This window comes from Zalophus californianus, chromosome 9, assembly GCF_009762305.2.
Source record: "Zalophus californianus isolate mZalCal1 chromosome 9, mZalCal1.pri.v2, whole genome shotgun sequence".
NCBI lineage: Eukaryota > Metazoa > Chordata > Mammalia > Carnivora > Otariidae > Zalophus > Zalophus californianus.
The window spans coordinates 7705927-7727547 of record NC_045603.1 but is presented as its reverse complement, the minus strand read 5'-3'; the positions used below and the strand labels follow the sequence as shown (position 1 = coordinate 7727547).

The window sequence follows — 21621 nt, the reverse complement described above, 5'->3', positions numbered from 1 at the left end:
CTCTTTCTGCTCTGCAGCGCTGGTCCTGGGTTTCGACTGGGGGAAGTTCCTGAAGGACCACAGTTACAAAGCTGCTCCCGTCAGCTGTTTTAAGCACGTGAGTGCCCTGGAGATGAGGGGAGGGAGAGCTGGGAACCTGGGCGCATGCCACCCCTCTCACCCGCCCGCCTCCCAAGCGTTCCAGGCTGGCATTGGCACCCCGGAGAGAACAGTGGTGAGATCTGGGTGGGCGCAGTCCGGCTTTGCCACTCGCTGTGGTTTACCTTTCTGTCCACCTTTCTTCAGCATCCTCCCACGAAGCCTCATCCAGCCCGTCTAGCACCATGTGTCCCTCTGAGGTCATTTTCACTATGCTTACTTAGGTAATGGGACTTTGTGCTAGAAATCCTTTTCTTTTTTTCTTTTTTATAGAAATCCTCTCCTTCTGTCTTCCCCATTGTTCCATGTTTTCCCACTGAAAGCTTGTTCTGAACTGCCCTGGGCCCTTTGGGCCTTGGGAGGCAGATGGGGATCCTCCTGGAGCCCACTTCTGCACAGAGAAGCACAGAAGAGTGAGGTCCTGGGGGGCTGGGCCTGGAGCAGAAGGACAGGCAGAGATGCTTCCCGTCTTCTGGGGGCCAGGGAGCTGCCCAGAGTGGTGCTCCTGTTTGGTCTTTCAAGCCAGGAAGTGGAGGAGAGGAAGCCTCTTTACTCTTGGAGCCCTCTGGCCAGAGTCCCATCCTCGTAGCTGCTGAACTCTGGGGAGCACCGCGGACAGAGGAAAGTTGGGAAGTTTGACTCTCTTTCTCCGCATTGCTCCTGAAGGCGCACACCTTCCCTAGTGGGAAGCTCTTTTGCCCTGAGTTTTCACTGCAGGGGAGTTACATCGAACTTGCATTCAGCATACCTGAATGTGTAGCCCTTGTGTGCGTGGGTGGCATAACCATTTCTCGGTTCTTCTCTGGCCAGAGAGATGGAATGGGATACCCCGATGAGCTTAAGCCAGGATGAGAATGAAAAAAATGGTGAGTTTCTCCAAAGGGGAATCCAGGTGCTGTTGGTGCAAAGTGAGGATTAGATATAGGGAAGGCAAGCAGGAAGGGTCCGCTGCTGCTGGAGAGCATCTGAAGAGGAGAAGGCCGGTTGGAGAAGTGGAGAAAGAATATACCAGAAGTAGTATGTGAGAGCCAGCATGGTGATGGCTGAGAGACTACTGCCCAGGCTTGAGTGACGATTGAAGGAGGTGGTATTTGTGCCGAGGACAGTCCCTGGCACGTGGCGAGCACCAGGCGGTGTGAGGTGTAGTCACTAGATGATAGAGTGAGGAGCTGGGGTCCTGTGAGATCAGCACTCAGGGCTGACTCTGGATGTCTGGCTGTTGCACCCGCCCTCCCGTCCCATCCCCCCCACCCCTCCTGTCCTGCCTCAGCTCTTCAGGGGCAGCGGACTCGTCTTGCTCCTCTCTTCATCCCTAGTCCCATGCCTGGCTGGCCGCATGCAGCGAGTGATGTGCACCGAGGTGCCGAGAAGGACGCCAGGGCTCATGAGGCCAGCCGCTCTCCCCTGTCCACTCGGGCTGCTCACCATCCCCCCGAATGCTCTCATGCCCACACAGGTCCCACTCTATGACCAGTGGGAGGATGTGATGAAGGGGATGAAGGTGGAGGTGCTCAACAGCGACGCCGTGCTCCCCAGCCGGGTGTACTGGATCGCCTCTGTCATCCAGGCCGCAGGTGGGTGCTCGCTCCTCTGGCCCAGGCAGGGCCTGGGTCCGGAGGACCTCTCCACGCAGGGGGGCAGTATGGCACACACAAATTGGCTTCATGAAGCAAACAAAAAGTCCAACCCCTGGAGTTCTGCCAATCCTTTCTTGGGATTCTCCTACGTTCCCTGGCTTCGAAGAGGCCACAAAGCATGGCAAGTGTGTAAAGTCCCCTTTTTAAGGTTTTCTTCCAGGAACAACCAGGCTGCAGAAAGTTCATTCCCCCTGCTGTGTCGTATAGCTTTCCGAGTGCACGACGTGGGTTTGTCGTGCCCACTTGCCTGGAAGGGGTTCTTGGAAGAGGAGTCGGGTTTAGGCTCAAGAAGAAGGAAGGCCTGAGAATATACCTTTCCCCATCCCGCCCGCCCTCACCGGTGCCCCCCTCCTTTCAGGGTACCGGGTGCTCCTTCGGTACGAAGGTTTTGAAAATGACGCCAGCCACGACTTCTGGTGCAACCTGGGGACGGTGGACGTCCACCCCATTGGCTGGTGCGCCGTCAACAGCAAGATTCTGGTGCCCCCGCGGAGTGAGTTGATGAGAACGTTCCCTGTTGTGGTTCGTGCAGAGCCCTTGGTAGAAGGGGCACCCTTTGTCTTAGGTTAGCCCAGAACAGAACCCACTTGCCAGCCTGCTTCCTGTCCCCTCCAGTCTCAGAAGCCCCGTGGCAGATCCAAGTTGTACAGCGGGCTTTATTAGATGTCATGGCTGCCCTGAAGAGGCAGAAATAAGTTGCTCTGGTGCCCCCTGTTGGTGGGAGCGTTGTCAGTCTGTGTAACCAGGAATCTGCTGTGTCTCCACAGCCATCCATGCCAAGTTCACCGACTGGAAGGGGTACCTCATGAAACGGTTGGTGGGCTCCAGGACACTTCCCGTGGATTTCCATATCAAGGTCTGGCTCTGAGCCCTTTGGGTCTCCTAACTGATCTCCTTCCTGCCCCTCTTCCATTTTCTCTGTCCATGCTACTCACTGGGAGTATTTTCTCAAAGACGCCCTTGCTTGCCAGTCTTTAGCAGCTCCACGTTTCTCCAGGAAGGATGTCGGTTGCCGTCCGCCTTCCCAGCCTAGTAGCAGCCTCCCCCGCTCAACCCAGACTCTGACCCTGCCATGCTGATCACGTTGCTCTGTCTCCTGTTTGCTCCTCCAGAGCCTTACTTTTGCTCATAGTATTTTTCAGGAGCATTCGTCCCACAGATTTTATTAAGTACTTGCGTACAAGGAACTGTGGGAATACAGACCCTGTATTCAGGACCCTCCAGTCTGGCAGAGGAAACAAAGTCAAGCACAGGAATATAAAATAGACTGGGTTCTGAACCAGGGGTGTGTCTCTGAGTCATCTCTGTGGCTTTTAATTTTAATTTTGTAAAATTTAGCTCCTTAACTTAAAAAATCACACACGTGGTTAAGAATTCAAAGAGAATACAAGGATACATAGTGAAGACTTCGTTTCTCCCACCTCTGTGCACCAGACCCTCTGTTGTGGGGCTCGCTCACATAGGGGCCTGGACTGCGTCTGAGGTCTCCGGACCCAGATGCGCACAGGTGCGGTTCTCATGTTGCCTCCGCAAGCGGCACAGCAGCAGGCAGGGGACACAGAGCGGGTGCTGCTGTGGCACGTGGTTGAACTGGCCCTGTGGCCTGAAGAGGAGCAGCTTTCAAGGAAGGCTTCATGGACAAAATGGCATTTGAATTCTACCTTGATGGGTAGGGTTTGGGTGGTCTGGAAGCCAAGAGTTTCGGAAAGTAAGGATGGAATAGAAGCCGGGGCCATCTCATCCAAGGCACCGGGAGAGGTTGCCACCGTGAGTCTTAGCTGGTGCAGAGTGGGCCTATGGCAAGGAATGGTTCCAGCACTTCAAGGAAGCTTTCCTTGGCTTTTTCCCCTAAAGTAGAAATGATTTTTGCTTTAGTTGAACTTGCTGGGTACTGTCCGTTTACTCTTTTATTTCTCTGTATTTTGCTAATTTATCTTTTCGTACTCTCTTTTTTTTGTTAAGATTTCATTTATTTATTAGAGAGAGAGTGATAGAACATGAGCAGTGGGGAGAGGGAGGGCAGACGCACTGTTGAGCAGGGAGCCTGATGCGGGCCCGATCCCAGGACCCTGGGATCATGACCTGAGCCGAAGGCAGACGCCCAGCAACTGAGCCACCCAGGCAGCCCCATACTCTCTTTCCAACAAAGCTATAAGCTCTTTCTCCTGTTCTCATAACGCCTTGCACAGGGGACAGATTGAGCAGTTGAAAACAAGCGTTCACTCCTTCTCTCCTGGCACTTGTCTGAAGATGAGGTAGCTGATAGTGGCTGGTGCAGCCACTGGCGTTATCAAGCTGGCCTCTCCTCTGCTTGAATTAAAATGAGGGTCACCTTGGGGGGGCTCTGTTGGTTAAGCATCCAACTCTTGATCTCAGGGTCATGAGTTCAAGCCCCACGTTGGCCTCCACGCTAGGCATGGAGCCTACTTAAAAAAAAAAAAAAAAAGAAGAGCTTGATTCTGGTTCCATGTGAACCAGTCAGCAAGCACACAGTGACTCACTGTCATGTACCCAGTCCTGCAGCGGATACAAAAGCAGCTGCCTCTGAGGATTGGGGGTAGGGAAGGTAAAAGGGGGTGGGTTTGTGAAGGAAGCTCTAATCCAAATCCAGTCTGGTTCCTTTGATGCCTATAGTGTGGTAAGTGCTGAGTAAAATGTTTTGAATGAATGACCCACTGGCCAAGGTCAGGTGTGTACTATGTGTTTGTCAAGGAGAAAAACTGTTGACTGAGCGCTAACTCTGTGCCTAGTTCTGTGCTTGGAACTGAGATGGTCGAGATGAATCCTCCCAAACCTGGCTTCTACCCCTACGGAGCTCAGGTTCTGGGCGTGACTGAACAAAGAGGCCATGAAAGTGGTGTTGGGCTGTGGGCTGCCCTGGGTGGGCGTCAAAGAAAGGAATGTGTCAGCAAAGGCTAGGAGAGGAAGGTGGCCCAGAGGGACCCCAACCCAGGCCTCACCCTGTGTCTCTCTCCTAAATGGGCCAGTCAGGCAGTCGGTTTGGACTTGTATTCCAGGCCTTGGGCAGATGTCTGACCGGTCTGTGGTTTGGGAGTCTTATCAGCTTTGCCTGGTGGCTGCTTTGTGACCTTGGAGATGCTCCCCCTCCTGGTGGGCTTTGAAATAGCACAGCTTAGGGACGCCTGGATGGCTCAGTCTTAAGTGTCTGCCTTTGGCTCAGATCATGTGTGCTCTCTCTGACAAATCTTTTTTTTTTTTTAAGATTTTATTTATTTATATGACAGAGAGAGACACAGCAAGAGAGGGAAAACAAGCAGAGGGAGTGGGAGAGGGAGAAGCAGGCCTCCCACCGAGCACGGAGCCCGACACAGGGCTCGATACCAGGACCCTGGGATCACGACCTGAGCCGAAGGCGGATGCCTAACGACTGAGCCACCCAGGCGCCCCTGACAAATAAAATCTTTTTTAAGATTTTATTTATTTATTTGAGAGAGAATGAGAGATAGCACGAGAGGGAAGAGGGTCAGAGGGAGAAGCAGACTCCCCGCTGAGCAGGGAGCCCGATGCGGGACTCGATCCCGGGACTCCAGGATCATGACCTGAGCCGAAGGCAGTCGCTTAACCAACTGAGCCACCCAGGCGCCCCTGACAAATAAAATCTTAAAAGAAAAAAATAGCACAGCTTAGTCCCCACCTTGCCTAGGCTGGGGCTGGTTTTCCCTGGCTGTGAAAGCCCTACAGAGCTCACTGTTCCCATTTCCCTACCCCAGGCAGGACAGCACTGAGGTCACAGTGACCTGAAAGACTCTCCTACCCCCTCATCCGTAGCCTGTAATCAGGGCTCTCTAGAACATCTTACGGGCATCTTGGTCACTGTCCCTTGCTGGGTCAGTGGATAGCCGTTCAGAGTTGCAGCCCAGTGGGTTCACAGCTATAACGACATAGGGAGGCACCGGGGGCCTCAGCTCTCTGGACATTAGAGCCGTATGTGCCCTCAGCCGGGAGGTGGAGGCCGTGGGAAAGCGCACAAGGCTGGACACTGGGACCAGTTTCAAGGCCCAGCTCTGGCACCAGTGAATCTGGGTGAGCATAGGCAAGTCACTTGAGCCCTCTGGGGCACCTGTGTCCTTCGTCTGCAAGGGGTATTTATACTTCCCATCATACTGACTGACTGGCATTTTGGTGCCCACCTTGTAAGCTGTGTGCTGTCCTTCCACATCATCCTGGGGAATTGGGGGCCAGGGTCGAACCTGGTGGGATGGGAGGGCTCATCTGCCCATTTCCTGACCCAGGGCTGGGTGCAGTAAGAGATGACACAAGGAGGGTGGGGGAGCCCCAGGACCACAGCAGGCCTGTGCTCTGATGTTGCAGATGGTGGAGAGCATGAAGTACCCCTTCCGACAAGGCATGCGGCTAGAGGTGGTGGACAAGGCCCAGGTGTCCCGGACCCGCATGGCCGTGGTGGACACAGTAATCGGAGGTCGCCTTCGGCTCCTCTATGAGGACGGCGACAGTGATGACGACTTCTGGTGCCACATGTGGAGCCCCCTGATCCACCCAGTGGGCTGGTCACGGCGAGTCGGCCACGGCATCAAGCTGTCAGGTCTGCTGTCGGGGCCGGGGCGGGAGCGGCTCTGCACCCCACAACACCACCGTGTGGTGGGGGTGACCACCTCCAGCATGTGCATGGTGGTACCAAGGTCCAGAGCGGTTGCATGATTTGACCACAGTCACTCAGTTTGTAAGGGTTTTAAACCGATTGGAACCTGGAGGTTACGTGATGTGGGAAGCGTCTGGATCTTACGGGTTCAGTAGTTCCCACAGAGAGCTCCGGACGTGTTCTGTCTTCTGGTCTAGGTGGGGGGCACGGGGTGCCAAGATACAGATTAGAGCACATGCAGGGCAGCCCCCACATTTCTGGGGAGGGGAGGGAGCTGGCCCTGTGAGCAGCCTGCAACTCCCTTCTCTCCCTTGCTCCCTCTGCCATCTCCCCAAAAGAGAGGCGCAGTGACATGGCCCACCATCCGACCTTCCGGAAAATCTACTGTGACGCTGTTCCTTACCTGTTCAAGAAGGTGAGGCACAGCCCTCGGGCACTTCTCATCTTGGCCACAGGCCCATTCCAGGCCTCACGACCCCGGGGTGTTCCTTTCCCTCCCTGTTTCCTTCCCAGGCCTGTGGCAGATGAGGCCAGCTCCCCCCACCCTCCTCCTGGGCCACCCAGTTTCCCCACTGCCCCATTCCTTTAAGGTTCGAGCTGTCTACACGGAAGGTGGTTGGTTTGAGGAGGGGATGAAACTGGAAGCCATTGATCCCCTGAATCTGGGCAACATCTGTGTGGCAACCATCTGCAAGGTGAGCCTGGGCCTGGCCCTGTAGCTTCTAGGGTGGCTTTCGGGAGCTGGTGAGGTGGCACAGAGCCCTTCACATCCGTCCCCTCTTCCCCACTCTGGCTGCTCTGGGAGTGCCGCACCTCTGAGAGTAGGGGTCTTACCTGCTTCTTGCCCAGAATCGACTTTCGTGTCAGGTCCCAGGCGTGTTGGAGAGGTGCTTATTGAACACCTGGCCTGAGCCTGGTCCTGTGTCGGGTGTAGGCCCCGCCCTGTCAACCTCCCTGGGGGCCTTCCCACCGCCACACGTCCTCTCCTTCGAGTGGCGGCCTGGCCAGGAGCCATGGCTGTGCTGACTTCTCTGCACGCCACCTCCATTATTGCTGTGGCCTGAGCACTCCACCTTGGCCCCCCTGGGGACATGCTGATTTGTGCATCCAGCCAGTCTTCTCCAGGCTGGGCCTGTGTGCTCACCACCAAAAACACTGGAAAAGACAGACGTAGTCCCTGCGGGAACAGCATTTGCTGTCTAGTGAGGAAAGTAAAGAGCCTCATGAGTATGAGGCTCATGAAGTATGAGACACCCAGCGGTGCTGAGTGCTCGGAAGCAGAAGCTCAGGGAAGGCTGAGATCTAACTCCGGTTGGATCCATCTGCCTCGTGTCCCCACCATAGCCACCTTACCCTGGGATGGGGGTGCAGTTCATGATACCATGGTGTCTGCCTGCCCCCGCCCCTCCCCCCACCACTAGGTTCTCCTAGACGGCTACCTGATGATCTGTGTGGATGGGGGGCCCTCCACAGACGGCTCAGACTGGTTCTGTTACCATGCCTCCTCCCACGCCATCTTCCCAGCCACCTTCTGCCAAAAGAATGACATTGAGCTCACACCCCCAAAAGGTAAGACAGTCCTCATAGTCAGAAATGGCAGTGTGTGCCCACAGGCCCAGATTCCTGCCCAAGCCGGACCCTGGGCCTTGGAGTCTTAGAGTGGATTGGAGAGCTATCAGAGCCACCCAAGCCAACACCACCAGCCCTTACACTGGGCTGACTTAGCTCCATGGCTAATGGGTATCTGGGTGAGCAGAGCTCCCACTTGTTCCTTTAGGCAGTGAACAACCTGTACGACAGGACCAGGGTCCTAGAGCAGGTACCAGCCTGGGGAGGAGGGAAGAAGGCTGCTGGGGAGACTCGGGCTGGGGCCTGACCCAGCTGTGGGTGCCCATTTGGCCCGTGCTCCTCTCCTAGACTCCCTCCTGCCTTCCTTCCTTTCCCTCCAAATCTATGTTTTCTGCTCCACCAGGCTACGAGGCACACACTTTCAGCTGGGACACCTACTTGGAGAAGACCAAGTCAAAAGTAGCTCCGTCGAGACTCTTCAACATGGTGAGGAGAGGGAGCCTGGGTGGCTCAGTTGGTTAAGCGACTGCCTTCAGCTCAGGTCATGATCCTGGAGTCCCGGGATCGAGTCCCGCATCAGGCTCCCTGCTCGGCAGGGAGTCTGCTTCTCCCTCTGATCCTCCCCCCTCCGTCATGTGCTTTCTCTCTCTCAAATAAATAAATAAGATCTTAAAAAAAAAAAAAAAAAAAAACATGGTGAGGAGAGCGAGGAAGCACGGGGCCTGGGGTGGCCCTGCCCGCCGTCAGCGGTGTTAATTCCAACCCCCTTCTCCCTCCTTGAGTCTGGACGGTGGAGACCAGCTCCTTTAGGGGATAAGTCCCAAACCCTGCCATAGGCATTCTGCCAAACAGTCCAGCCTGCTCCCTTTCCCGGAGGGGCTGCTGCTGGGAACAGAGAGCAGTGGGACCACTGCCAGGGGGCACTCCCCCACAGGCACTCCCAGCCCACTCGCTCTCCCCAGTTCAGCCCCACCGGGGCAGGGAGCTGGCTGCCTTGGTCACTGCGTCTCCCCACTCCCCAGGACTGCCCCAACCATGGCTTCAAGGTGGGCATGAAGCTGGAGGCCGTGGACCTGATGGAACCCCGGCTCATCTGTGTGGCCACGGTGAAGCGGGTGGTGCACAGGCTCCTCAGTATCCACTTCGATGGCTGGGACAGCGAGTATGACCAGTGGGTGGACTGTGAGTCCCCCGACATCTACCCCGTCGGCTGGTGTGAGCTCACCGGCTACCAGCTCCAGCCACCGGTGGCCGCAGGTCTGGGCTCCCGCGGCCCCAGGGGACTCTTGACTTTCCTTTTCTTTTTCCTTCCTGCCAACCACTCCCCTGCCCCATACCTGCCTCATTCTTTGGCATGAGACCCAGAAGTCTCCTGGACCACTTCTAATGAGAGAGCGGCCCTCGTGCCCCCACCTCCCACTCCTGACCTGTCTCCCTCTCCCTCCGGCCTGCAGAGCGCCTTCCTTGACCTTGCCCACCCTGTCGTATGCTCGTGCCCTTGTGCACCAGGTAAACCGCCCAGGCCCCTCAGAGCAGCCCAGGTGACAAGGGTGGGAAGAAGGGACAGCCGCTCCCCGTCCCTCCCCCATTCTCATTGCCCAGCTTTGGCTTTCCTTCTTGGGGTGTCCTGTGTGTAAGGGAAGCTGGTGAGGTGTGGAGGGGCTCTCGGGGTGCGCCTGAACCGTGTCCTCTTCAAACTCTCCTGTTACCTTTTGCCCTTGTCTTTCGACAACAGAGCCAACCACACCTCTGAAGGCCAAAGAGGCCACAAAGAAGAAAAAGAAACAGTTTGGGAAGAAAAGTAAGTGATGCTCTCAAGCAGCCAGGCTGACGTGGGACTTGGAGCAGCTGGGCCTGTGTCTCTGGGAGCAGGGGGGGGGGTCACCGCGCAGGTAGCACTCTTCACGATCCCCCCATCTGCTCTCCTTTGCCCTTCGGCCCCAGCGGGCCTGTCAGCCTTTGTCTCAAGGGACCCGAGCACAAAGAGGGAGCCTTCCGTCTCTGGCAGTGGTCAGGATCCCAAGGAAAACAGGCAAGAGATGCCATTTATAAGAGAGAAAAGGGGGAGGGGTCCCCATCCCTGCTGTCCTGTGGTCAGAAGTCAGCACGGCCCCATCGGCCCCCCGGCAGTGCACAACTGCTGTTTGACAGTAAGATGTATGGGGGCTGGCAGTTTCTCCTCAAGCCTGTCGTTCTTCTCTTGGGACCCTCAGGGGTGGGAGCTTCGGTGTCATTTCCTTAGGCGGGGCCCCAGTCTTCAACGGGTCCTGAGCCCTGTGCGGGCTCAGCTTGCGGGGACGGCAGGTGGAGTGGGGCGGGGAGAGGGGGAGGTAAAGCCATCCTTCAGAGCTGCCGGCCTGTGGCAGCAAGATGGGCTCCATGAGGTGGCACCACACAGAGAAGAGCTTGTCCAGAAACAGGACAAGGAGGAAGCAGATGCGGTCCCTGGGCAGGATCAGGTTTGAGTTGATCATGTGGGCAGGCCCTGTGCCATCCACAGTGCTGGGGCTGGGAACGGCACTTCACAGGTGAGGAAAGGAAGGAAGCTCAGCAAGCACACCCAGGGGAGCCAAGCTCTCTGCGCCCGAGGGGCAGCGTCAGAGTTCACACTCTGTTCCCCCACATTGGCACCTGCCCCTCCAGTACACTGCCTCTGCTCACCGCTGGATGGCCCCCTGCCGTCGAGCCTCCCATGGATACAGCCCTGTGCTGAGTTTCTTTTTTCTTTTCTTTTTTTTTTTTTAAAGATTTTATTTATTTATTTGACAGAGAGAGACACAGCGAGAGAGGGAACACAAGCAGGGGGAGTGGGAGAGGGAGAAGCAGGCTTCCCGCTGAGCAGGGAGCCCGATGCGGGGCTCGATCCCAGGACCCTGGGACCATGACCTGAGCTGAAGGCAGACGCTTAACGACTGAGCCACCCAGGCGCCCCTTCTGTGCTGGGTTTCATTCTGTTTTTATTCAAAGGGAAAAGAATACCACCGACCAAGACCCGGCCCCTCAGACAGGGGTCCAAGAAGCCCCTGCTGGAGGATGACCTGCAGGCCGCAGAGAAGATCTCACCGGATCCTGTTCCTGAAGAGAGTAAGAGCCTCCCGGGCAGGGTCAAGCCAGGGCCGGCCTGCTCCAGTGCTCAGAGGCAGCCCTTCTCCCCCACCTGGGCACAGAAGAGGAGAGTCCAGTGTGAAGGGACTTTTCTGGGCACCAAGCAGTCCTTCTCGGACCATTGGGCCTGGAGAGCTTCCAAAACACCCACCCCCACCTCTGAACGGAGCCACACATCTCCAGCCGGGCCCTCTCCATCTTGCCGCCTGCCCCACGGGGAGGAAGGTGCCATTCCCACCTCCCCGCCACATCCCGAGGGCCCCCATTTGTAGGGAGCCAGAGGCCCCGCCCTTCCCAGAGTTTCACGCACACTCACTCTGTTCTCCAACCGCCCCCCCTTCCTCTTTAGTCATTGCCGTGCGCGTGAAGGAAGAACATCTAGACATGGCCACGCCGGACAAAGCCCCGAGTCCAGAGCTGCCTGTTCCCCTCGAGAACATCAAAGAGGAGACAGACGACTAAGCCTTCCCCACGGCCAGCCCGGGGCTCCTCTGTTGCTACCACCCTTACCCCTGCTTTAGTTTGGAGACCGAGCCTTTTTGCCTAAGTTCTGCCAGGTGCTGTGAGGGCGGGCACCGAAGGACCTCTGCCCTCCTCTGGCCAGGCCTGCGTGACCGGGGCTGCCCGAAGCCTCCAGATTTGTCTGTGAGCGACTCCTTCTGCAGCTACAGTTCCCAAAGCTCTTCCTCACAGTAACTTCCCTCCACACCCACAAACCCCTCAACTGCCATGGGGTCGGGGGCTGCCCCAGTCATACTGGAAGACGAGTCCGTGAGGCGTGTATGGGTGTGGCCGAGCAAGTCCTGTAACAGAGGCCTGGAGCGGCTCTGGAGGGGGAGCCAGCCGCAGGTTGGTGGTGAGTGGTGTGGTGGGTGCCTGAAAGCAGCCACGTGGAGCAGCCTCTCACCTCTGGGCTTGGCGCTCCGCTCCTCCCAGCACCCTAGGGAGGCCAGGGAACCCCATGCGCGCGCCCACCTCTGGCAGGCAGCTACGCAGCAGTGACCAGGAGGCAGGTTCTGGTGACTTGTGAGGTGGCCTTAACCTGGTTTCTCTGTTGGCAAGAGAACTGACCCCTATTTCCTAAAAGGAACAGTGGAACAGAGGTGGGGCCTGCCCCTGGCTAGGGGGCTTGCACCAGGTGGGGAGGCTTGGTGGCCGAGGGGATGCAGAGGTGGCAGGACTGGAAGGCAAGGCCAGGGCGATGAGGAGGCCCCCGCTGGCCGGGGGACCACTGCCAGCTTTGCGCTTGGCTGGGGCGTGTCCTTTCACCCCCTTCCCCCTGTTAACCAGGGCCAGGTGCAGCCCTGCCTGGGGGTCACGGGGCAGGGGCGCGGTCAGCCCTGAGGAAGGGAGAAGAGGGTAGCGGGACATGCTTCCTGGCTCTCTCTCCTTTCCTGTCCATCCTCCTCTCTGAAATTACGTTCTAGAAGCTCCCCTAGTGTCTGCCCAAATTTCAGTAGCTTTTATTTTTCCCAGTTAGTCTCCTTGGAAACCGTCTCCTCTTTCCGTCTCTTCAGTAACTTCTCCCGGAACGTGAGGTGGAGGCAGGCTGCCCTTATTTCTTGTCTCTGGGTGGAGACGCACCGCCAGGTGGGCCCCGTGTCGTCCCCCACGTGGCACGGCTGTGCTGCCGCGGGCGTCCAGCTACACTCTCTGAGCTGGTGTGTCAGGCTGCCACTGCCCGTGCTTGCTGGGCGGGGTGCCGGCCACGCGTTTGCTCGCGACCCGGGCTGATGGGGTGACCAGCCCAAGGGGAGCTGATTTCCAGTCACTTTTTTCCCAGAGAGAACTTGATCCTCACTCCTTTACTAAAGGCACTAGAAAGCCCCACATGGTGTAGAAACCAGGCCCAGAAAGCGGTCAGTTGGTGCAGCCTGAACTCCCCCAAAAAGTGACTAGATTTGGAACATAGTGAAGATCAAGGACAGGCCATGCCTTCCCCTGCTGTCACACACGCACCCCAGCCCTGGACAGTGACAGGTCAATAACCTCAGCCCCCAGGGGAGAAAGATGGCCTGGGGTACGCATTTGGGCTCACAGTGTACCCATGGAGCTCTTGCAGGCTCCTGCTCCCAGCTGAAGCTAGTGCCTCGTCCCCAGACCCCTTGCAGTTCGGGGATCCCGTTCTGACTGGAGCTTCTGGGAAAACTGGGCTTGGATGGCATTGTAACCTTCAGTTCCTTCCTCCTGAGCGAACTGCAGCCTGCCTGTGCCCTGATGAGGATGGCAGGGTCGGAGGACAGGCCAGCTGCCATTCCCGCCCTCGACTGGCCGCCCCGGACTTCCGGAAGTCCTTCGTCAGATTTCTGTTTCTTAGAGCTGAGTGTATTCTCATCTGTCACCTCCTGTGAAGGCTGGGTTCACACATGAGCACAATGAATAAATGGCCTCATTTGAGCGCCCCATCTCCATAGCAACCACACTGTGGGTTACCCGTATTTGCGTCTCTGCCGTTCCTCTCCTGCAAGACCCTGAGCTCCCCAGGGGCCGAGCCCGGGCCTGGTCTGCCGCAGCAGCCTGGTACTAAGCCCCATGAGTGTGTGACCTGAAAATATGTGACTTGTGTTGCTGGGGCCGAAAGGTCTACTTGATTCATCACAGATGGAAGTGTGGGCTTCTGGGAGGTTTTCACTCCAGGCACAGGACCAACTTTGTACCTCACTTGCCCTTGGAGCGAACCAGAGAGCTTGGAGTCCAGCCGGGGGTGGGGGTTGCTGCTGGTTATGAGACCTCCTGAAGAACCGTTTCCATTCCCTGTGCCCGCCGCTCCATGACCGGCAGTGGCTCCCTGGTGCAGATGAGACCAAGTGCAAATGCACACACCTTTCCTTTACTGTTCCCCAGTCTAGACACAGTTCAGCTTCACAGGAACCCTGAGGTACAGGTTGACTTCATCTTATCAGAGTTTAGTAACTTGTTTGCTTAAATTCACAACTGTTAAATGACAGCAGCAGGATCAAACCCAGGGTGGTCTGCCATATTACCACCAGGAGGTACTCTTCATTCATTCAGTGTCCTTTCTGAAGAATCTTCTACGTGCCAGACAGCACGCTAGAGGTTGGGCCTCAAAATTGCAATGCATGCGTGCTCCTGCCGTGGCCGTGAGCAAGGTGAGCACGCCCAGAACGGGACTTGGGGCCCTATGTGATCCTCGAGGTCAGGGTCCTTTTTTTTTTTTTTTTTTTTAAGTAGGCTCCATGCCCAACGTGGAGTTGAGATCAAGTGTCATGCTCAAAAAAAAAAAAAAAAGTCACATACTCTACCAACTGAGCCAGCCAGGCACCTAGGGCCCCTATCAATTCCTTCGTATTCCTGGGAGGAAACTGCCACTTTCAGCAAAAATGAAAAGCCTATAACCCCAGGGCTAGCATTCGGTGGACGATCTCCATGTCCAAAAGGGTGGCTGGATGGAATGGTCTGAGATGTACCAATTCCTGCTGCAGCCAGCATACCACGGGAGTCAGGGTGCGGGGTCTTCCCTTTCATCCAAAGCCCTGACCTGCAGCCGGCCCCGTCAGCGCTGCGCTCAGCATCCACGTGAGCTTCCAGGGCTGCCGCCGGGAGAGAACACGACGCTCTTCATCAGCGCCACCTGGCAGGACGTGTCCGCGGCCATTAATGCCGTTGTCATTACTGCTAGTTCCAGATCTGACCTCTAAGACACAATTGCTCACTTTCAGCTTGGGGTCTTTCTAGGGGTTCCTTCCTCCCAGCCTACCGGACAAGGAACACTTAGGAAGTGAATTGGGCACACCCCCCCGCCCCCCGCCGGCAAAGAAGACATACCTCAGAATGAGACCTTACTCGGAAAAAGGGTCTTCACAGAGGTAATCAAGTTAGAACACGGTCATCAGGGTGGGCCCTAATGCAATATGACCCCTGTCCTTCTAGAGAGAGGGAATTTGGAAGCAGGAAGATGGGACGGGGGGACATGCCATGTGAAGTCAAGCAGAGGAGTTGTGCGGCCACAAGCCAAGGCACATCTGGGGCCACCAGAAGCTGGAAGGGGCTCAGAAGGCTCGCTCTCCCCTGCAGCCTTCAGAGGGGGCACAGCCCTGTGGACACCTTGCTCTCCGGCTTCTGAGGACAGTGAGACAAAAATGTGTGTCGTCCTAAGCCACCCGGTTTGTGGTCCTTTTTCACGGCAGCCCCTGGGCGCTTCTACACCATCTCATGGTCCCCGGGCACCCAAGTCCTGCGAATGCCGGTCCAGGGGCAGGCTGAGCCCCGTCCTTGTCTTACCAGGACCCACTTCTCTGTTCTCAATTTCCCTCTCAGGACTGGCCTCACCTCCCTGTGCCCTCAGCACACAGCAGGGGTTCCCGCATGCAAGGCCCCCCCGTATCCTGCTCGCCCTTCAGTGCGTGCTGCACAGTTTCACTACAGCCGAGGGCTCAAGGACGTGAACGTAAATGCCAGGCAGGTGATGGGACACCGCAGAGCAGGGGCCAGCGTGCGGCTGACGAGCCCCGGGAGGCGGCCGCAACAGCGCCTGGGCCTCTGCTCTTTCTGTCCCAGGGGTGAGCCAGGCCTTCGAGGCCAGGAGGGGGTGAGTCAACAATGACCCAGCAAATACGGTAACAGCGGCATTGCTTTTAGGAACACGTTGGGTCCAGGTATCCTGTGGCTCCTCGGAAAGACCACTGTCCCACAGGATGTGGTCATTTCCCCATACACCCACCTGGGCCCAGCCAGGGGTGGAGGAGGCGAGGAGCAGGGACAGGTATTAGGGCAGGGAAGCAACGAGTCATTGCCCAGATCTGGAACCACATGAATTAGAACCGAGAGACGCCAGATTCCTGCTCCCCTGGGCTCTCTGGAACCTGACCCACCCACCGAGGCCTCCCCCCAACCTGCCTCAGGCCAACCTTGTCTGCTGTCCACCGTCATCCCTTCATGCGGGCTCTCCTGGCACTGGACCTGGGGGCGGGCATCCGCTTGGCCTTCCTGGCAGCCCAGCCGGGGCAGGTTTCAAAGAGAGCAGTTGCAGCCTTCACCCTCTGGCCATGGGCGCCGGGAGGGGCGGCACAGACAGCCCCCACACGCAGGTTCAGCCCCATGAGCCACCTGAGGAGAGGAGAGAGTTCAGGGACCCCGCTGTGCTGAGCCTTCCTGAGGGACGCGAGGAGGTCCTTGGGAACTGGGGGGCCGTGGAGCCTGGTGGGCGAGGGCGGGCTCTGGAGGGGAATCCTGGCTCAGCCCCTCACCAATCAGGAGACTCAGAATGAGTCACTTCAATCCTCAGATCCCTTCTCTGTAAAAAGGGGACAGTAATAGTAATAAATAGAGACAGAGAGCTCAGGGTGCTCCAGACACTGTTCAAATCAATCTATATATGCGAGCTGACAGTGTCATCCTCACGAAGAACCCCCACGAGGTGGACATGATTCCTTACGTCCCCTTTACAGATGAGGGAATGGCACAGAGAAGGCGTGGGGCCCCGAGTTAGTCGCACAGCAGGATTGGAGCCCAGCTCTGCTGGACTCCAGGGTTCCTGGTGCTTTCTTATGAAATTAATGAAGTGCCCACAAATATTTATTAGGTCCCGCCCCACTAGGCTGGGAGGATTGCATTCCCACGTGATGGGTGAGGGAATCCAGGCCCAGAGAAGTCCACCCCAAGCCCCAGGCCCTTCTGGCTCCCTCAGGAACGGCAGCTGGCTCTGGCAGGACCCTCCCCTCTGAAGATGCTCAGCGAGCGCAGCCACGGTGCCCTGGGGAGAGGGTGGGGCTTGACTGAGAGCAGCTGGTGGGTCCCCAGCTGGTGGCGGGGAGGCCGGTGAAGGCGCCCACCTGTGCAGCGGGAGCAGCTGACAATCACAGTGGAAGGGATTGCCGCTGAGGTCGATGAGCTCCAGCTGGCTGAGATGAGGCAGGGCAGGCATGGCCTGCAGCTGGTTCTTCTGCAGGTGCAGGCTCTGCAGCCAGGGCCCCAGGCCCGAAAAGGCCCTGGGAGAAATCTGCGAGGACATTCCAAGCCTTGGTGTGAGCTCCTGCCAGGCCCGTCTCACCCCTAGGCCTGGGAGGTAGCCCCATGCTCCCCCAGCAGAAGGGAAGTGGAGATCACAAGGTGGCCCTGGCAGAAAGGGCAGTGCGGACCCTGGTTGGTCTGATCCCAAAGCGCCTGCCCTTTGCATGTCCCCCGGACGCCCAGCTCATGGTTCTTTCTGCTATGCCCGAACACGCCCCGATAATGGCAGATCCCCTTGGTGGCTCCAGCCCTGCCCTCAAAGTGCACAAGAACCCCATGGACCCACCTCCTCCTTCCTCCATGCTCCGGCAGCACCCTCCCTGGCTGGCCTCTCTGTGTGGCACCGGAGTCCACCTGGTCTGTCCCCTGGGGGCAGGCATAGGGTCTGGCCTATCCCAGGGGCACCCGGACCAGCCTCAGGCCTGGCTGTGGGGGCAGCAGTGTCTGCCGGAGTGAGTGCATGCTGCATGGGGCCTCATGCCGCCTCCCCCACCCCTACTCTCTGCCCCGCGCACCTGCTCCAGGCCACTGCTGTTCAGGAAGAGGTGCTGCAGTGAGCGGCCCACGGGCCGGAAGGCCCCGTCTGGCAGGGCTTGGAGCGGGTTCCCCGAGAGCTGCAGCTCCAGGAGGGCGGGCAGCCCCTCCAAGGCCCCGGTGGGCACCCCTTGCAGCTGGTTCCTGTCCAGGTGCAGCTTCTCCAGCTCCGGGGCTGGGCCTATTGCCCCAGGGGACACTTGGGTGATGCGGTTGCCGCTCAGGTAGAGCCAGCGCAAGGCTGGCAGGCCTGTCAGGTCCCCAGGTTGCAGGCGGTCCACGGCGTTGTTCTGCAGGTGCAGGGAAAAGAGGCTGGGCAGGGCGCGCAGGGCGGCCCCGGGCACTTGCCGGAAGCGGTTGCGCTCCAGGTACAGGTAGCCGAGGCGGGGGGCCCCCTCCAGGGCAGCGGCGCGGAGGCCGGCGAGCTGGTTGTCCGAGAGGTAGAGGTAGATCAGGCTGCCCAGCCCGGCCAGGGCGCCCGCCTCCAGCTCGGTGAGGCCGCAGTGCTGCAGGTGCAGCGACACCAGCTGGCCCAGGCCCGGGAAGGCGGCTCGCGGCACCGAGGGGAAGTGGTTCCGCCTCAGGTCCAGGAGCTGGGTGTCGCCGGGGAAGCCGCGGGGCACGGCCCGCAGGCCCCGGCCCTCGCAGCCGCTGTGCCGGGACTCGGAGGCGCACACGCAGGCCCGCGGGCAGGGCCGGGCGGCCCCGTCAGCCTCGTCGGGGGCGGCAGGCGGGGGGACGCGGGGCCGCGCGGCCGCCCGCCACTCTTCCTCCGCCGCCGCCCCCCCGTCTCCGGGGCAGCGCAGGTCGGCGGGCCTCAGGGCGCCCAGGGCCTCCCCTCCAAGGCGCCGCGGGCCCCCGCACGTGCCGTCCGAGCGCACCCGCGCGCGCGCCAGCCACTCGAGCAACGGCCGGGCCTCACAGCCGCACCACAGAGGGTTGCCCTGCAGCCGCAGCCGGCGCAGCCGCCCGGGGCCCTGCAGCGGGGGCAGGGCGGCCAGCTGGTTCCCACGGAGGTCCAGGGTGTGCAGGCGCGGGCAGCGCGCGAAGGCCCTGGCGTCCAGCGCCTGCAGGGCGCCGTGGTCCAGCAGCAGCTCCCGGAGGCCGGGCAGCGCCAGCCCGTCCTCCTCGCCCACGTAGGTGAAGGGGTTGTGGCCCAGCTCGAGGCGGGCCAGGACGCGGGCCTGGGACAGGGTCGGCCCCGGCAGGGCCTGCAGCTCGTTGTGGTGCAGGCTGAGCCGGCGCAGGGCAGGCAGGCCGGCCAGGGCCTCGGGCGCCAGCACGCTGAGCGCGTTGTGGGCCAGCTGCAGCCAGCGCGTGCGCGCCAGCCCCTGGAAGGCCATGGCGGGCAGGTAGACCAGGGCGTTGTGGGCCAGGTTCAGTGTGGCCAGCGCGCCCAGCGCCCCGAACGTGCCCGGCCGCAGCTCCTCCAGCATGTTCCCCTCCAGCTCCAGCCGCTGCAGCGAGCCCAGCCCATCCAGGGCCTCCTGGGGCAGCGAGCTCAGGCGGTTGGAGGCCAGGTTGAGGAGGAGCAGGCGGCCCAGGCCGCGGAAGGCGCCCTCGGCCACCAGCTCCACCTGGCAGTGCCGCAGGTCCAGATGTGTCAGATAAGGCAGGTCCTGGAAGGCAGCTGGGGGGATCACCTTCAGCATGTTGCCTCGGAGGTCCAGCCGCTGAGTCAGCTGAGCGGGGAGAGGCAGGGGGAGGCTGAGCAGCGTGAGGACTACAGACTTTGCACGCGCTGTTCCCTCAGCTGGACACTCTTCTCCCCCTCACCTTTTCCTCATTCTCTTCATCCTGCTCCCCGACACCTCCTCCAGGAAGCCTTCCTCCCTAGCCACCTGGGAACTGTCGCTGCCTGTTTACTTTCCCTCTTCCCTCCTAGCTCTTGACTCCACAGAGCAGAGACCATATCTTATTCCGGTACGTCCCCTGCTCTCTCTAGTTCTCTCCCACAGGGTTTGTAATTAATTCCATATATTTTTAAGATTTTTTTATTTATCAGAGAGAGAGAGCACAAGCAGGGGGAGGGGCAGAGGAAGAAGCAGGCTCTGTGCCGAGCAGGGAGCCCGATGTGGGGCTCGATCCCAGGACTCTGGGATCACGACCTGAGCCGAAGGCAGACGCTTCACCAACTGAGCCGCCCAGGCGTCCCAATTCAATATTTATCTTACAGGTCACCTACTTGTTCCAGTCACATAGAATTTTAAATAGATTGTCTCCCTAGTGGTGGTTGTTATTCCCATTTTACAGATGTGAAGACTGAGGCTGAGAGAGGAAAGGTGACATGCCAAGGTCTCCCAGCCAGGCAGTGGCAGATCCCCTGGTGCCAACACAGGCTCCTCCTGCTGTCCTCCCTGCCCCCTTCACCCTGCTGACCTCAGAGATGGCGTCTGGCACCTCAGTGAGGTTCTGGTGCCGACAGGCCACGTGCCGCCTGGGACTGTCGCAAACGCACGTCTGTGGGCAGCGTTGGGCAGCTGTATGCCAAGCTGGGCCCAGTGGCAGCAGCAGAAGGAGCAGCAGCACCAAGGAGACTCTCCGGGGCCTGGGAGAGGGAGAAAGGGTCCGTTGTTCACAGGGGCAAGGGTCCCATGCTGTCCCCTCACCGAGCCCAGCTCCTGTTTCCGGAGCCCCTGAGACGTCTTCCTCCTTTGGCCCCAGGGAAGGCGTCATTGCTCTGAGCCTCACGACACTCCATGCAGCAAAGCTTCTATTGTTAGCCTTGTTTAACGCTGGGGGAAACTGAGGCTCAGAAAGGCGACTTGGCAAGTCTCCTCCACTGCCTGCCCCTCGGCTCAGGGAGGCCTTGCTGGAGGCAAGGATGACCTGAGGGCTCAGAGGGTGTGCCCAGGCTGTGGTGAGGCTCCCGGGTCCAGGGGGAGGCCTGGACCTCCCAGCGTGAGGGTGGCAGAGACAGAAGCAGCCCGTCCCCAGACATGGTGGCAGAGAGCATAGTGGCACCCGCTGTAGGAAGACGGCCTGCAGCCAGAGGGGCACCCAGGCCGGGCCCAAGTGTGTAAGGCCAGGTTCAGGGGACCAGGTGTTACAGGGTCCGAGGGGCTCGAGGAGCCTTACTGGCTGGTCAGAGCCACACTGGCAGGTGAGCAGGAGGCTTAGGCCTGTCGTCCATCTGATGCCACCCCGCCAGCCCGGACTGGGCCGGGGGTGCTGAGGGGATGGGCCCGGGCTCTGCTTTGGGTAGCTCCATCCCCTTCCCCATCCGTCTTCCCCCAGCGTATCCGTATTAGCCTTCACCTCACAACCACAACCGCTGCCTGTGGCTCCCCCACACTCTGCTCACCACCACCAACCGAAGGCAAACTTCCAAGATATTCCAAGATACAGACGGGCTTCTGACACTGCCACCTTAAAGCCCTCCAGCATCTCCCCGCTGCCTGACTCCTGATCCCACCTGGAATGTGCTCCGACTCTCCAGGGTCACCCTTGGCTCCCAGAGCAGAAACACACACGACAGAGCTTCCTCCTCGCCGCCCGTGACTCCCAAGTCCCCCGGCTCTTGCTGCTGTTCCCAGCCCACATCTCGGCCTCCGGGCAGCCCGTGCCGGGCCCTGGGCCCCGGGCCGGGCCCCCATCCTCAGCCTCCTCACTGCTCGTCGCCCTCTATTGTTCAGTCTCCTTGAGGTCCCATCCCCTTGAAGGCCGGGGCTGCTGGCATCCTTCCGAGGCTCAGGGTGGACCGGGGAAGGGGGGCCCGTGGGGACAAAACCCTCAGGGACAAGCATCCAGGTCGAGGCCTACTGAGGTTGAGGACGCGCCCACAGCGGCTCGCTGGAGCATCCACCCTGCCATTCACCACCTTCCTCCGAAACCACTTCGGGGACAGCCTTGGAGAATCTGTCTGTCCCCCAACAGATCCCAGAGCCCCTGTCCCCCAACCCGTCAGAGGCCCAGAGAGGGCCAGGGGCTTGCCTGCAGCCCCTCAGCTTCTGTAGACGCCCCCTGGTACCCTCCCAGGGCCCAAAGACTCACCCCTCCATGCTGCCTCGCCTCGTACTGCCAGTCCAGCCTGGATGCAGCGGGAGC

At 59.2% G+C, this 21621-nt stretch overlaps 2 protein-coding genes and 1 long non-coding RNA gene across 4 annotated transcripts in view; 1 reads left to right on the top strand and 2 right to left on the bottom strand.

The window, feature by feature from the left end:
* L3MBTL2 (L3MBTL histone methyl-lysine binding protein 2) overlaps positions 1-13481 on the top strand; it is a 21542-nt gene extending 8061 nt beyond the window's left edge. For both annotated transcript variants that reach the window (XM_027594456.1, XM_027594457.1), the window contains 13 exons: positions 18-97; positions 1595-1712; positions 2134-2268; positions 2543-2631; positions 6108-6339; positions 6735-6811; positions 6987-7091; positions 7818-7965; positions 8369-8451; positions 8988-9222; positions 9701-9766; positions 10933-11049; positions 11420-13481. In XM_027594456.1, coding sequence (XP_027450257.1) covers positions 18-97; positions 1595-1712; positions 2134-2268; positions 2543-2631; positions 6108-6339; positions 6735-6811; positions 6987-7091; positions 7818-7965; positions 8369-8451; positions 8988-9222; positions 9701-9766; positions 10933-11049; positions 11420-11532 — 1598 coding nt within the window. In that variant the 3' untranslated portion in view covers positions 11533-13481. The remainder of the gene's footprint in view (positions 1-17; positions 98-1594; positions 1713-2133; positions 2269-2542; positions 2632-6107; positions 6340-6734; positions 6812-6986; positions 7092-7817; positions 7966-8368; positions 8452-8987; positions 9223-9700; positions 9767-10932; positions 11050-11419) is intronic.
* LOC113922496 lies at positions 10906-11459 on the bottom strand. Its single transcript, XR_003519955.1, has 2 exons — positions 11387-11459; positions 10906-11122 (listed from the first exon to the last, which is right to left on the bottom strand). It is a non-coding gene; the product is annotated as an uncharacterized LOC113922496 (long non-coding RNA).
* CHADL (chondroadherin like) lies at positions 11791-21621 on the bottom strand. The gene is given in 7 exon segments (XM_027594330.1): positions 11791-11946; positions 12181-12378; positions 15939-16137; positions 16863-17029; positions 17556-19256; positions 19954-20122; positions 21568-21621. Coding segments are annotated over 7 exon segments (2598 nt in total). The 5' UTR covers positions 21576-21621.